This window comes from Rattus norvegicus, chromosome 20, assembly GCF_021556685.1.
Source record: "Rattus norvegicus strain SHRSP/BbbUtx chromosome 20, alternate assembly SHRSP_T2T, whole genome shotgun sequence".
NCBI classification, from domain to species: Eukaryota; Metazoa; Chordata; class Mammalia; order Rodentia; family Muridae; genus Rattus; species Rattus norvegicus.
In genome coordinates, this window is record NC_141553.1 from 5,958,484 (window position 1) to 5,971,834 (window position 13,351).

At 55.9% G+C, this 13,351-nt stretch overlaps 1 protein-coding gene across 2 annotated transcripts in view; it reads left to right on the forward strand.

Annotated features, from left to right (window-relative positions):
- Positions 1-13,351, forward strand: part of Itpr3 (inositol 1,4,5-trisphosphate receptor, type 3) — a 64,969-nt gene that overhangs the window by 25,652 nt on the left and 25,966 nt on the right. For both annotated transcript variants that reach the window (XM_087596960.1, NM_013138.2), the window contains 15 exon segments: positions 894-980; positions 2,576-2,734; positions 2,892-2,990; positions 3,252-3,335; positions 5,045-5,191; positions 5,354-5,449; positions 5,683-5,733; positions 5,924-6,066; positions 7,268-7,367; positions 7,468-7,628; positions 8,183-8,324; positions 9,021-9,182; positions 11,030-11,202; positions 11,717-11,836; positions 12,154-12,336. In XM_087596960.1, coding sequence (XP_087453086.1) covers positions 894-980; positions 2,576-2,734; positions 2,892-2,990; positions 3,252-3,335; positions 5,045-5,191; positions 5,354-5,449; positions 5,683-5,733; positions 5,924-6,066; positions 7,268-7,367; positions 7,468-7,628; positions 8,183-8,324; positions 9,021-9,182; positions 11,030-11,202; positions 11,717-11,836; positions 12,154-12,336 — 1,907 coding nt within the window.

The window sequence follows — 13,351 nt, forward strand, 5'->3', positions numbered from 1 at the left end:
AGCCTCCTAGACAGGACCCGTCTGCCCACACTGGGAGTCTGGAGTCCGGCTAAGGTAGCCCCTAGGTCTTTGACTCCTCTTGTGTTTCTTGGTCACCTGTACACTGCTGAGGTGCTGGGCCTCTCGAGGGGCCACGGGCTCCTGTGAGGTAGACTCAGCTCACATCCTGAGTTTCCCCAACAGCGCTCAGGTCCAGCCCCTAGCCTTGACATTGTAGCTTGAGGGTGAGTTGAGGGCTTGCATCTGAGCTACGGGGTCAGAGCCCCACACTGTAGCTTGTGGAGGGTTGTATGGCACATGCATGGCCCTGTGGCAGCCTCTGTAGCCCTCCCTGACTTGATTTACCCTAGGCCTGGTTTCAGCACTGAGGGGGAGGGAGGGCAAGAGGGGCCACTGTCCTCAAGGTGTGCTTGTCTGATGGAGGAGGCCTTTCCTCAGGGAGGTTCTGGATGGATGGCAGATTAAAGAGGATCCCCTAAGAGCTAATAAAGCTCATCCTCGAGCCGGAGCCGGTGCAGCTCAGGAAAGGGGCGGGGACCTCTGCAGTGGGTCATGGAAGGAGTGGGAAGTGGTCTTTGCCCAGCTCAGCCTGGAGTAGAGGTATCCTGGAGAACTGGGGGTGAGGGGGGGAGAAGCGCGCTCAGGTTTAGGTGGCTGGATGTGTCAGAGATTTCAGGTCCTACGGGAAGGTGCCCGTCAGGTCAGGGTGAGCTGTCACTGGCTACCCTCTGCATTTGAAGTCTCAGGCCATTGCTTTAGCAGGAGGGATGGTGCATGAAGGGCCTCCTGGGGAATGTGAACCTTGGTGTGTGTGTGTGTGTGCGCACATGTGTACATGGCGGCAGCTCCCTCTGGATCAGCTTCTGAGCCCTCCCTACCCTGTGTGTCTGCAGCATGCAGCCCAGATGGAGCAGAAGCAAAACGACACAGAGAACAAGAAGGTTCACGGGGACGTGGTGAAGTACGGCAGCGTGATTCAGGTGTGGCCTTGGCACAGAGCGCTCCCTGCCTTTTGTGTGTGTGTATGTATGCATGTGTGCATGTGTATGTGTGTGCATACACTTGTGCATATATGCCTGTATGCATTTATATGTGTATGTGTGGTATGTTTGTATCTGTGTGTACATGTGTGTATGTGTGCATGTGTATCTGTGTGTACATGTATATGTGTGGCACGTATATCTATGTGTGCATGTATGTGTGTACATGTGTGTACATGTACATGTGTATCTGTGTGTGCATGTATGTATATGTGGTGTGCATATGTGTGTGTCTGTGTATGCCTGCATGTGTGTGGTGTTTGCATCTGTGTGTGTACATGTGTATATGTATGTGTGTATATGTATCGGTGTGTGTGCATGTATGTGTGTATGCATTTATGTGTATGTTGTGTGCATATGTGTGTCTGTGTGTCTGGGTATGCCTACATGTGTGTATGTGTGTGCCTGTGTGTGTGTATGTGTATCTGTGTGTGTGCATGTATGTGTGTGTACATTTATGTGTATGTTGTGTACATGTGTGTGTGTGTGTGTGTATGCCTGTGTGTGCATGTGTGTGTGTGTGATGTTTGCATCTCCAACTGCACTTCTGTACTGTGCCCAGGGGAGTGTTTTTAGCTCAGGGTCATGAGCTCATATGGAACTAGGTTCTCATCTCACTGTGGCCCTGCCATTCCTAAAGGCTGTGACCTCAGACAAATTCCTTAACACCCTGGCCTCGTGTACTCCATGTGCACACCACCCAGCGTGGACTGGGGAGCCAGCTCAGTGGTTAGAGCACTTGCTGCTCTTGCAGAGGACACAAGTTAGATTCCCAGCAGCTTCCAGAGAACTCACGAGTGTTTGTAACTCAATTCCAGGGGATCCACTGCCCCCTTCTGGCTGCTCTGGGTACTGCATGCACACAGTGTACATACACATATGCACATAGAATGAAAGTAAATAAACCTTAGAGCCGGCCGGTGACCGTGTTTGCTAGATCAGGATGGACGGAGGCAGACAGGCACCTTCAGAAGCACAATTGTTGCTTTAACCAGGACAATCGAAGTCCTCGAGGAAGGAGACTGTGCATGTGGTGGGCTTGGGGCTTTAATGGGTCTGTTCCCCTGCCGCCTCAGAAATACCTCGCCCTCTGATTAGAAGCTTCTGGACCCTAACAGTCTACCAGGATTATCGATGGAGTCTGGGGCTGGGGATGTAGCTGGCCTGGTGTGCACAAAGCACCTCATTAATGGGGCAGGTGGTGCTTGCCTGTGACCCAGGACTGAGGACGTGAGGAGGGCTCAGGTCATCCCAGGCTACCTTTGAGAAAAGATGGATAACTTGTGTCTCTTTGCGGTGGTGCAGGATGGGCCAGGACCTGTGCATGCCTGGCCAGTCGTCTCCCGCTGAGCTGGGCGTGCGCTCGGTGTTGAGACTGACTGCTTCTCTGTGACAAGGTGTGCGTGCTTGTGACCGTTTGGGCCACTGTGCCTCTGCCTGTGAGGATATGTCTGACACCCTGTGTGACCAAGGACCCAGCGTCCCCTCCTCCCCAGGGGCCTGGTGGCCTCACTCCAGCCCCATCTGTGCCTCAGCTTCTGCACATGAAGAGCAACAAATACTTAACGGTGAACAAGCGGCTGCCGGCCCTGCTGGAGAAGAACGCCATGCGGGTGACGCTGGACGCGACGGGCAACGAGGGCTCCTGGCTCTTTATCCAGCCCTTCTGGAAGCTTCGGAGCAATGGGGATAACGTGAGTAAGGGTCTGGGCAGAGGTGTGGGCCACATGCCAGAGGGACTGCATGAGGTTCTAGTCCATCCTCAGAAGGGACACAGAGTCGTGGGGAGGGGACCCTGGTGGGAAATGGGCCTCTGTTCTCACCTCGCCTCACCCTGGCTGTCCCCTGAAGGTGGTTGTGGGGGACAAGGTGATCCTGAACCCTGTCAACGCAGGGCAGCCTCTACACGCCAGCAACTATGAGCTTAGTGATAACGTTGGCTGCAAGGAGGTGAGTGGGGTGGGGGGCGTGTCCTGGGGCTGAGGGTTGGCCCTGGATCCCTGGCTGAGTGTATACTGTTCCACCCTTCCCTCGCAAGTCTCTGCTTCTGGTGGTGCTGCCCAGGACCCTGGGGCCCATTGTTTCCCCACCCCCACCCCATCTCCGGGAGCTGTCACTGCCATAACGGGAACTGGGATGGCTCCCCCTTCGCCCTTCCCCTCCTTGGTCCACCGTAGGCAACTGTGCCACCAGCCTGCCTGCCCCCCACAGGTCAACTCTGTCAACTGCAACACCAGCTGGAAGATCAACTTATTCATGCAGTTCCGGGACCACCTGGAGGAGGTGTTGAAGGGGGTAGGTGCCCCTCCCCACAGGCCTCTTCCTGCAACCCTTCAGCTTTCACCCCTCCCCCCAGGAAGTCCTCACGTGTCCCGCTACCTCTTCTGCCCTAGAGGTGGTCAGATCCATTGAGCAACAATACCCCCCCCAACATGCCCCCCCCCCCCGTGCCCCGTCTCTGTTCTGTGGGCCTCACGTTGCGCCCTAAGCTCTGGCAGGGAAAGGCTGCTCCTGCCTGCTGTCAGGGGTCAGTGCCCTTCTCTGTCCCGGACAGGCTAGTGTGAACACTGGGACAGGAGGAGGCGGGGCTGAGGGAGAACAGCTTGCTATACCCACAGTGAATAAATCCTGAGGGGAAGGATGTTTGTGAAGCCTGAAAACCAAGTGTCTGATGGAGAGGCAGGTTAGGGGTAGGGTAGAGTGTGAGGCACTCCAGTTAGAATAGTCTGGGGAACAGTGAGGACACTAGGCCTCAAAGCAGGTTCCTTGAGGGGGCCACCCTACCCAGAAGCTCCAGGCCCACCATAAGCTTCTAAGCTGTGTTTCCACGGTCTGCCTCCCTCGTCTCTCCTATGGTCCCGGCTCTTCCCAGCAGCCTGCGTTGTTGAAGTGCTTTCTCCCTCTGTCCACTAAGCCTTCATGTTGTCCAGGCATTGGTCAGAGCCCGACCCGTGGGCCCCTCCCCAAAGCCTCTCTGTGGCGCATTCCAGCACATCTAAAACAAGCCCTCGGGCTCAGCTCTGTGCCTTGCCCACTGCAGCTTCTGCTGGGGCCATCGTGGTGTTGGGGTTTGAGTCCAGGCAAGCCAAGGCACGGCCTTCTCACTAAAGCCCCTCAGTGTCATACTTTGCATGGGACATTCAGTGTCCCTGGGTTCCGCTGTAGGGACAGATGCAGTCTGGGTACAGATGCTGGATCCTGTCTGCCTCTACCTGACAAGTATGTCTAGAGCCAGGTTCAGGGCAGGAAGACAGTGCTATTAGATGATCGTGGGCTGGGGGCTATGCTCTGAGAACCTGCTGAGTGATAGCCACGGAGGGAGGAAGTACGCAGGAGGGACTAAGAGGCTGGCCCTGGGACGAGGCAGGGACGCTCCCACCCATCCTGGCTGTGTGGCTCTTGGCAGGATGCCTCCCTCCTCTGCTGAGGTAGAAAAGTGTATTCTGTCGTTAAACCTCCTAAGGTTTTACCGGAGATAGGGTTCTTTCCATTTTCTAGAAGAGGCAGCTGGGGCTTAGGAACGTTACGGAACTTTCCCGAGCCTCTTGCTGCTCGTAAGACCAGGGCCAGGAGTCAAATTTGAGGTTTTCTGTCTAAGGCCTGGAGGTGAACAAAAGCCATGGCTACAGCCACCATGGAGAGCAAAAGAAATGGCGTGGGGGGATTTCCAGGGACTGAACAGGACAGGCTAAGGAAGAGGAGGTAGCTCTGGGCTGGGAGACTGAGAAGGGGAGAGTCCGACCTAGACTTGGCTGTTAGAAGTGTTTGGACGTAAGGGATGGAGGTGCCAGGCGGGTTGGAATGGGGAAAGCTGAGGTAGAGGACTGTTGCTATACCCCGCTGGCTTGTGGCCCGAGGCTTCTCACTCTCCACTCACCTTCCTAGAAAAGCAAGAGGGGTCCTGTAGGCCAGGACACGTCCGAGGAACCGGGCCCTGCACAGGGTCCCTGAGCCCGAGGGTGTGGCCGTGAACATCTGACTCCACACCCTACCCCCACCCTCAGGGAGACGTGGTGCGGCTGTTCCATGCAGAGCAGGAGAAGTTCCTGACCTGTGACGAGTACCGGGGCAAGCTTCAGGTGTTCCTGAGGACCACGCTGCGTCAGTCCGCCACCTCGGCCACCAGCTCCAACGCGCTCTGGGAGGTGGAGGTGAGAGCCTCACCCCCTGCACTTTACCCCCCAGCATCCTAGAGGATGGAGTGGCTGTCCTGTCCCTTCCTTCCCCTGGCCTCTTATAGCCGCCAGGCCTCCCCAAGGTCTGAACTTTCAGTCCCGGTTCCTCTTTTCCACCTGACCCTTGCGTGCCCCTAGGTGGTCCACCATGACCCCTGCCGCGGCGGAGCGGGACACTGGAATGGTCTGTACAGGTTCAAGCACCTGGCCACGGGCAACTATCTGGCGGCTGAAGTGAGTGGAGGGTGTATGTGGCATCTGTGTGTGCGGGGGACACACACAGGTCGCATGTGCATGCTTGCCCACAATGGGCGCCCCTGTATGCCTCTCTGGAGTCCTGTGGACTTTGGGCCTGGGGTAGGCACCTTGTTGGGAAGTATCCTCTAGGGTGATCCGGTGTTTGGTGGGGTGAGGGTGGGGTGCTGATAGGGTCCAGTAGCCACCCCTCACTTTGTACGTCTCTTTAGGAAAACCCCAGCTACAAGGGTGATGTCTCAGATCCTAAGGCAGCAGGACCAGTAAGGAACGGAACCAACCGAGGGGCTTGGGGGTTGGAGAGGGGTGGGGGAATGGGGAGGTAGTGGTGGGGAGACTGGAAGGGAGGCCAAGGAACCTGGGGAAAAGGTGGTATAGAGAGAGAAGGTAGTCACTCTGGTGGGGCCTGAAGGGAAACACTGGACCTCGCCTGACATGGTGGCCTCATCCCAGGGGGCCCAGAGCCGCACAGGCCGCAGAAACGCCGGCGAGAAGATCAAGTACCGTCTGGTGGCTGTGCCACATGGCAACGACATCGCGTCTCTCTTCGAGCTGGACCCCACCACGCTGCAGAAAACCGACTCCTTCGTGCCCCGGTGGGTGTGTGCCACCTGCCTGAGACCCCTTGGAGCCCCAGCTCTGAGACCCATTTGCAGCTGGCCTGTATGCAGGACCAGCCCCGTTGGCTGCACCCAGGCCTGCTGTGTTTATACAGATGCTTCTCAGCCTCTCAGCCCGGCCCAGCTAGGTGGTCAAGCATGAGGTGTGAAAGTTTGTTCACAGCCAGGCAGCCTGGAGAACCCAGACTGGGGAGGTCAGATTCCCGTGCCTGTGAGGTCACTGGCTCTGAGAACGTAGGATGTCACATCCAGAGGTTTCCCGAGGCTGTGGCTTGGTTGGTAGAGTGCTTGGCTGGCGTATGTATGTAAGCGAGGAAGGTGGCTCATGCCTGCAGTTCCAGCGCCCAGGAGATGGTCACGGGAGGTGGAGCACGTCCTCCACTGCATCGTGAATGTGAAGCCAGCTGGGCCTTCAGGAGACCTTGCCTTTACGTATTAATAAATGAAAGGAAATACAACAGGGTTGCAGAAACGATTCTGCAAACGAACCATTGTCTGTCCAAGGATGAGGACCAGAGTCTGGGTATTCAGAATCCACTCGAAAGCCAGGTGGGAGGGAGGCCGGCCCCCCAGCATGAGGCAGACTGGGAATCTTTGTGGCCAGCATGGCTTGCTAGACGCTGCAATGTATCGAGTTTCTGGTTCAACAAGAGACCTCGCCTCTAGATAAAAGGTGGAGCACAGTGGCAGCCTCCAGCCAGGAGCACACACACATGTGCTCAAACCTCTGTACATCCGTGTGCACGTGAGAACATGCCTATGCACACACATGTATGTGCATGCCTCAAAACAAAATTCTGTGTCATCCAGGCCTCAGTGCCTTCTAGCTATGAGACCTCAGGTGCCTCTACCACCCGCCTCAGTCTGTCATCTGTAGATGGGAACATCAAGTGTCTGCCACTAGGATTCCTGGGGAGTTAGTGACCTGTTAGCCCCTTGCCTGACACTCTTGGATGCTTGCTTTGTCCGGGTGAATTCTTGCCCCACGTTCACCAGCAAGCATTAGTTTAAGGGTGCACCAAAGTCTGTGTGCCTGAGAGCCTAGCAGCAGGGGTGGGGCCCCTCATTCTGTGGAGGTGTGGGGAGCAGAGGAAGAGGATGCTGATGGGGAGTGGTGAGCAGAGAGCAGCTCGCGGTCTGTGGCACCCTCGCTCACTGGCTGTGTCCTCTCGCCCAGGAACTCCTACGTGCGGCTGCGGCACCTCTGTACCAACACCTGGATCCAGAGCACGAACGCGCCCATCGACGTGGAGGAGGAACGGCCTATCCGGCTCATGGTACGGGCCCTTGAGCGTGGGGGTGGAGCTTAGGCTGGAGGTGGGTGGAGCCCAGGCTGGAACTTGTCCCCCGGCATCCCGCTCACCCTTGTCTCCGCAGTTGGGCACGTGCCCCACCAAGGAGGACAAGGAGGCCTTTGCCATTGTGTCGGTTCCCGTGTCTGAGATCCGCGACCTGGACTTTGCCAACGATGCAAGCTCCATGCTGGCCAGCGCTGTGGAGAAACTCAACGAGGGCTTCATCAGCCAGAACGACCGCAGGTGCGCTGTGCCGGGGATGGAGGGGAGGGCAGAGGGAGACTTGGGGAAGCAGAGGACTGAGGTTCTCTCAGAGGTCATAGAGGGGTTGTAAGCCAGAAACCAGGTGGACAGGGAGGAATCAGGGGACCTGGCTGACCCTGTGCCCCTGAAGGTTAGGAGCCACCCTCTCTGCTGAATTGCAACACCTCAGAAGAAAACCTTAGGGAGCCACTGGGGCTCAGGAGTTAGGGAACTTGTTGGGGGCCACATGGCTGTACGCAGATGTAACTTGGATCCCTTTACAACAAGCACTCCCACCAACAACCCGCCTGCCTGGCCGCTCTTTCTCAGATTACAGTGTTCTGAGCTCTGGAGTCTTAGGTCAGTGTGGGGTTCAGGGAGGGTAGGCTGTGGGGCGTTTTCTAAGAGCAGTGCGGTAGCATGTGAGGAGGGGACTTAGGCTGGGCTGGCAGCTGGGTCAGGGTGTGAGTGTTTGCCTGTGTGAGCACATGTTGGCCGGTCCCCCTGGGAGCTGCCCCTCAGTTCACCATGTTTCTGGTGTTGCCCTTCGACAGGTTTGTCATCCAGCTGTTGGAGGACTTGGTGTTTTTTGTCAGCGATGTTCCCAACAATGGGCAGAATGTCCTGGACATCATGGTCACCAAACCCAACCGAGAGCGGCAGAAGCTGATGCGGGAGCAGAACATACTTAAGCAGGTGCGTGTGCTCTTCAGGAACTCATAGCTCTCCAGCGGGGCTCACGGCTCTCCATCAGGGCTCAGGCCTCTTACTGAAGGGGTAGTGGAGGGGGTGTGGCTCAGTAGGAGAGCACCTTACTAGAATCCTCCGGGTAGTCTGGGGGCATGGCTAGGTTAGAGTAACTGCCTAGTGAAGAGCTGGGAGCATGGATTCCTGGTAGGTGCCTGCCTAGAATTTTCCAGCAGGGGTCTGGGAATATGGCTCAGTCATAGATTCTATGACTGGTAAGTGAGGGGCTCAGGGTACAGATCAGGGGTAGAGTCCTTGCCTAGATCCAGCCACTGGTAGAGCACACGACTCCTACCAAGGAGGAGCCAAGGACGTAGGTCAGGAGCACAGCGCTCGCTTAGCACATTCAAGGCGGGGGCTGAGGTGCCATCCCTCGCATTGGAGGAAAATGTATCTGAACCACGGCTTCCTTAAGCCCCTGAGAGGAATCGCCTCCTTCTGACCTCCTCCTGCAGGAGGACTGTGATCCTTATTATGGTGACGGGGACCCTGAAGCCCTCAGAGGCTGGAGTCCGTCTGAGCAGGACAGCTCAAGGCTTCTGAGAAGGGGAGCTCTGGGATGGAGTTAGTCAAGGTCAGGGCTCCTGGGATGATGCGGGGTGCAGGCAGGATGGGAGAGTCCCTCTCACGCTCTATACCCCTCAGATCTTTGGCATCCTGAAGGCTCCATTCCGTGACAAGGGGGGTGAAGGGCCATTGGTGCGTCTGGAGGAACTGTCTGACCAGAAGAACGCCCCCTACCAGTACATGTTCCGCCTGTGTTACCGGGTGCTGCGGCACTCCCAGGAGGACTACCGTAAGAACCAGGTGGGCACCGGGCGGTCCCTGCTGTCTTCCCTCTTCTGCAGGGGTCCCTGTGGGCACAGAGGCCGGCAGCCAGCCACTGTTAGGCACCTGGGTGCAGGAGGGCCCCAGATGGAGGGGCTGGTTTCTGGGGTGCACAGAGCCTGCCCTAGGCTCTGGTGTTGACATTTTAAAATATGCTTCCTCCTCCTCCTCCTCGTCTTCTTTTGGTTTATGGAGACAGTGTCTCACTATGTAGACCAGGCTGGCCCGGAACTCACTGTGCAAACCACAGGGAGATCACCTGCCTCTGCCTTCTGAGTGCTTGGGACTAAAGGTGTGTCCCAAGGTGTGTGCCACCGCCTAGCGTGAAATTCTTCACTTTCGAGCCATGTTTTCACTATTTGTCTTATACCATTTAGCCAGTCTTGCTAAGCAGACAAGGCCCGGGTAGGGCCAGATCACAGCTTAGAAACCATGTGAGGTAAAGACGTCCTGCAGCCCAGGCTGTGTCTCCCCCTGAAACGGGCTTCTCAGGGCTGCTTTCTCTCCAGTGTAGACTTCTCACCCAGGCCCGCAAAATAACTGGCTCAGGACGGAAGCCTGGCCTCACAGGTTTAACTGTGCCCCTCTGGTTGGCTCGGATTCTGTCTGGTTCACCAAGGTTGTAACTGGAGAATTTTAGAAGAGACGCTTGGCTCAGCCACCTATTCCATTATTAAAGATGAAAAACAGTGATGGCGATGGTGAGGAGCAGAGAGACATACATACATATACACACACATACATACATACGTACGTACGTACGTACGTACATACATACATACATATACACACACATACACAGAGACAGACAGACACAGAGAGACAGAGAGGAAGGAAGACAGAGAGACACACACACACAGAAACAGACAGACACACACAGAGAGGGGGAGAGGGAGAGACAGACACACATACACATAGAGAGAGACACACAGAGACAGAGAGGGAGGAAGAGAGGAAGAGGGAGAGAGACAAACAGATGCACACACATATAAGAGACAGACAGACACACAGACATACAGAGAGGGGGAGGGGGAAAGGGAGAGACAGAAACACACATACACACAAGACAGACATACACACACACAGAGAGACAGACAGACACACAGAAACAGACAGTGTGGCCTCAGTAGTAAGAAAGACAGATAATGGGGTTTATTGACACCCCCAAGTCTGTCTTTTTTTGGGTGCCCACCTGTGCTCTAGTTTTAAACAGATGAGGGACTGGGACAAGGGACCACAGCTGAAGCATCCTGGGGTCTCAGCCTGACTCCTACACTAGACTATAAGACGGTCTGGTTTAGGGTATAGCCTTTGCCATTTAGATGATTGTGACATCTTGGGGGTACCCTGTCCTGCAGGCTCACTGTTGCTTGGGGACCCTTTCAGTCCTGTCGCAAAGATGGGTCAGTCCTGGTGTCCCTGAATTGCAGGACAGCTCTAGAGGCTAAGAGGTCAGGTGGGGAGGGGCAGGCAAGTGTCCGAGCCATAGTGGAGGAGACAGACAGACAAGGCTGGCTTGGGGACGTGGCACAGTTGGTAGATTGCTAGCCTGGTGTGCACAAACCCCCTGGGTTCACTCCCAGTGTCATAAAAATCGGGCATGGGTGGTGAACGCTTGTAATCCCAGCGTCCTTTAAGTCAGGGGCAGGAGGATCAGATGTCGGCTCCATAGGAGACAGCGACACCAGGTCCAGTTAGCACAGGTCCCCACCTGCGTTGGTCCTGATCTGGGGTCAAGGCTCCACAGCAGAAGCGACCTTGTCCCTTTACCATGACCCACCCCTGTAACCCCCTCCCCCCCATCCCCGTCTGCCTGCCTCCCCCAGGAGCACATAGCCAAGCAGTTCGGGATGATGCAGTCACAGATTGGCTATGACATCCTGGCCGAAGACACCATCACGGCCCTGCTGCACAACAACCGGAAGCTGCTGGAGAAGCACATCACCAAGACCGAGGTGGAAACCTTCGTGAGCCTCGTGCGCAAGAACAGGGAGCCCAGGTGTCCCACCGTGCACGCACGTGCCCCGCCTACCCTCCCGCCTTCGGTGCTGGTTTTGTTTTGAGACAGGGTCACTCTGTGCCACCCTGGCTGTCCTGGAACTCACTCTGTAGACCAGGCTGGTCTCGAACTCACAGATCCCCCCCCCCCCCCAGCCTCTGCCTCCCGAGTGCTGGGATTAAAGGCGTGGGCTACTTCGCTGGGTCTCTGATGTTGGTCGTTAACAGCATGGTGCATCGCTTCCTCCCCAGTGCTTGGGGGAGGAGGGTGTTTTAAATTTAGCTCAATGTAGCCGTAATAGATACAAGTTCCCATACACAGGGAGAACCCCAAACCCTCCTCTGTCCTCTGAGAATGAGCCGGTGCCTGCTCTGACCCCTGACTCCATCCCTTCACCCTGTCCCATGGAGATGTCACCAACTGCTGCCCTGGGCAGCGGGGAAGGAGGGTGGATGAGGCTTCTGGCTTTCTGGGCAGCTTCTAAGTCTGTTGCCCACCCTGTTGACCTACCCAGGTTCCTGGACTACCTCTCCGACCTGTGCGTGTCCAACCGCATTGCCATCCCCGTCACCCAGGAGCTGATTTGCAAGTGTGTGCTGGACCCCAAGAACAGTGACATCCTTATCCAGACTGAGTGAGTGGCAGCCTGGGGGTGTCTGGGGTCCGGGTTAGTGCTGGCTCCCTTGTTCTTTGCAGATATGAGCACGGTGGCTGCAGTGCATGGCGTTGGGAGTGGGGTGGGGGTAGGACGGGGTGGGGTGGATGGAGGGTTGGGGGCCACTGAGAGGGAACCAGCCATGGCCTCATCCTGAGAAGTGCTGGGGTAGAAGCAGCGTAGAGACCTGGGCTGTGCTCAACCTACCCGGGGTGGTACCTAGTGAGACCCTGTCTCGAGCTCTGGGGCTCCGCGTGGCCAGAGACCACCACCCCTGACAGTGCTGCTGACTGCAGGCTTCGGCCCGTGAAGGAGATGGCTCAGTCTCACGAGTACCTCAGCATCGAGTACTCGGAGGAGGAGGTGTGGCTCACATGGACGGACAGGAACAACGAGCATCACGAGAAGAGTGTGAGGCAGCTGGCCCAGGAGGCAAGGGCCGGCAACGCACACGACGAGAACGTGCTCAGCTACTACAGGTGCTCCACAGCCCTCCTCAAGAGTCCCAGTGCTCCTTGTCCTCATACTTGCACGTGTGTGTGGTGTGTGTGCATATGTGTGTGTGCATGCATGTGTGCGTACCTGTGCGTCTCTGTGTGTGTACATGTGTGTGCATGCGTGTGTGCATGTCTGTGTGCATGTGTGCACACATGTGCATTGTGTTATGTGCATGCATGTGTGCATGTGTGGGCACACATTGCTCCTTGTCCTCATTTATGCATATGCGTGTCTGCATATGTGCACATGTGTGTGCACATGTGCGCATTGTGTTGTGTGTGTGCATGTGTGTGTGCATGTGTGTGCACGCGTGTGTGCGGGCACACATTGTTCCTTGTTCTCATTTATGCATTTGTGTGTGTGTTTGTGTGTGTATGTGTGTGTGTATACACATGCATGTGGGTTTAGGTGTATATGTGCCTGCATGCCTGTGTGCATGTGTGTGTGTGCATACACCTGTGTGCATGCATTTGTATGGGCATGTATGTGCCATGACTCAGGGTTGATTTTTTTCCCCCAACAGTGTGGTTGCCAGGCTTTGGTGACAAGCACCCTTTACTGACTGGGCCATTTGACTGACTCTTGTTTATTTTTTATTTAATTTTTTTCTTTGTGGATGTTTTACCTGTATACATACATGTGTGTACCATGTGCATGCCCACTCCCTTAGAGGGCACCAGATCCCCTGGGACAGGAGTTACAGACAGTTGTGAGCCATCCGAGGGTGCTCGGACTTGAACCTGGGCTCTCTGGAAGAGCAGCTGGTATTCTTAACCACTGAGTCATCTCTCCAGCCCCCCGCCCCCCCGCCCACTTTTTTTTTTTTTTTTGAGATAAGAGCTCACTGTGTAGACTAGGCCACCCACTAAGTCATAGCAATGCTGGGGCCAGGGATCATCACACCTGGCCTCTTTGTTGTTTTGTGTTTTGTTCTGACTTTTGGGGGGGGGATTTAGTTTGGTTTTTGAGTTTTTGAGACAGGGTCTCATGGTGTAG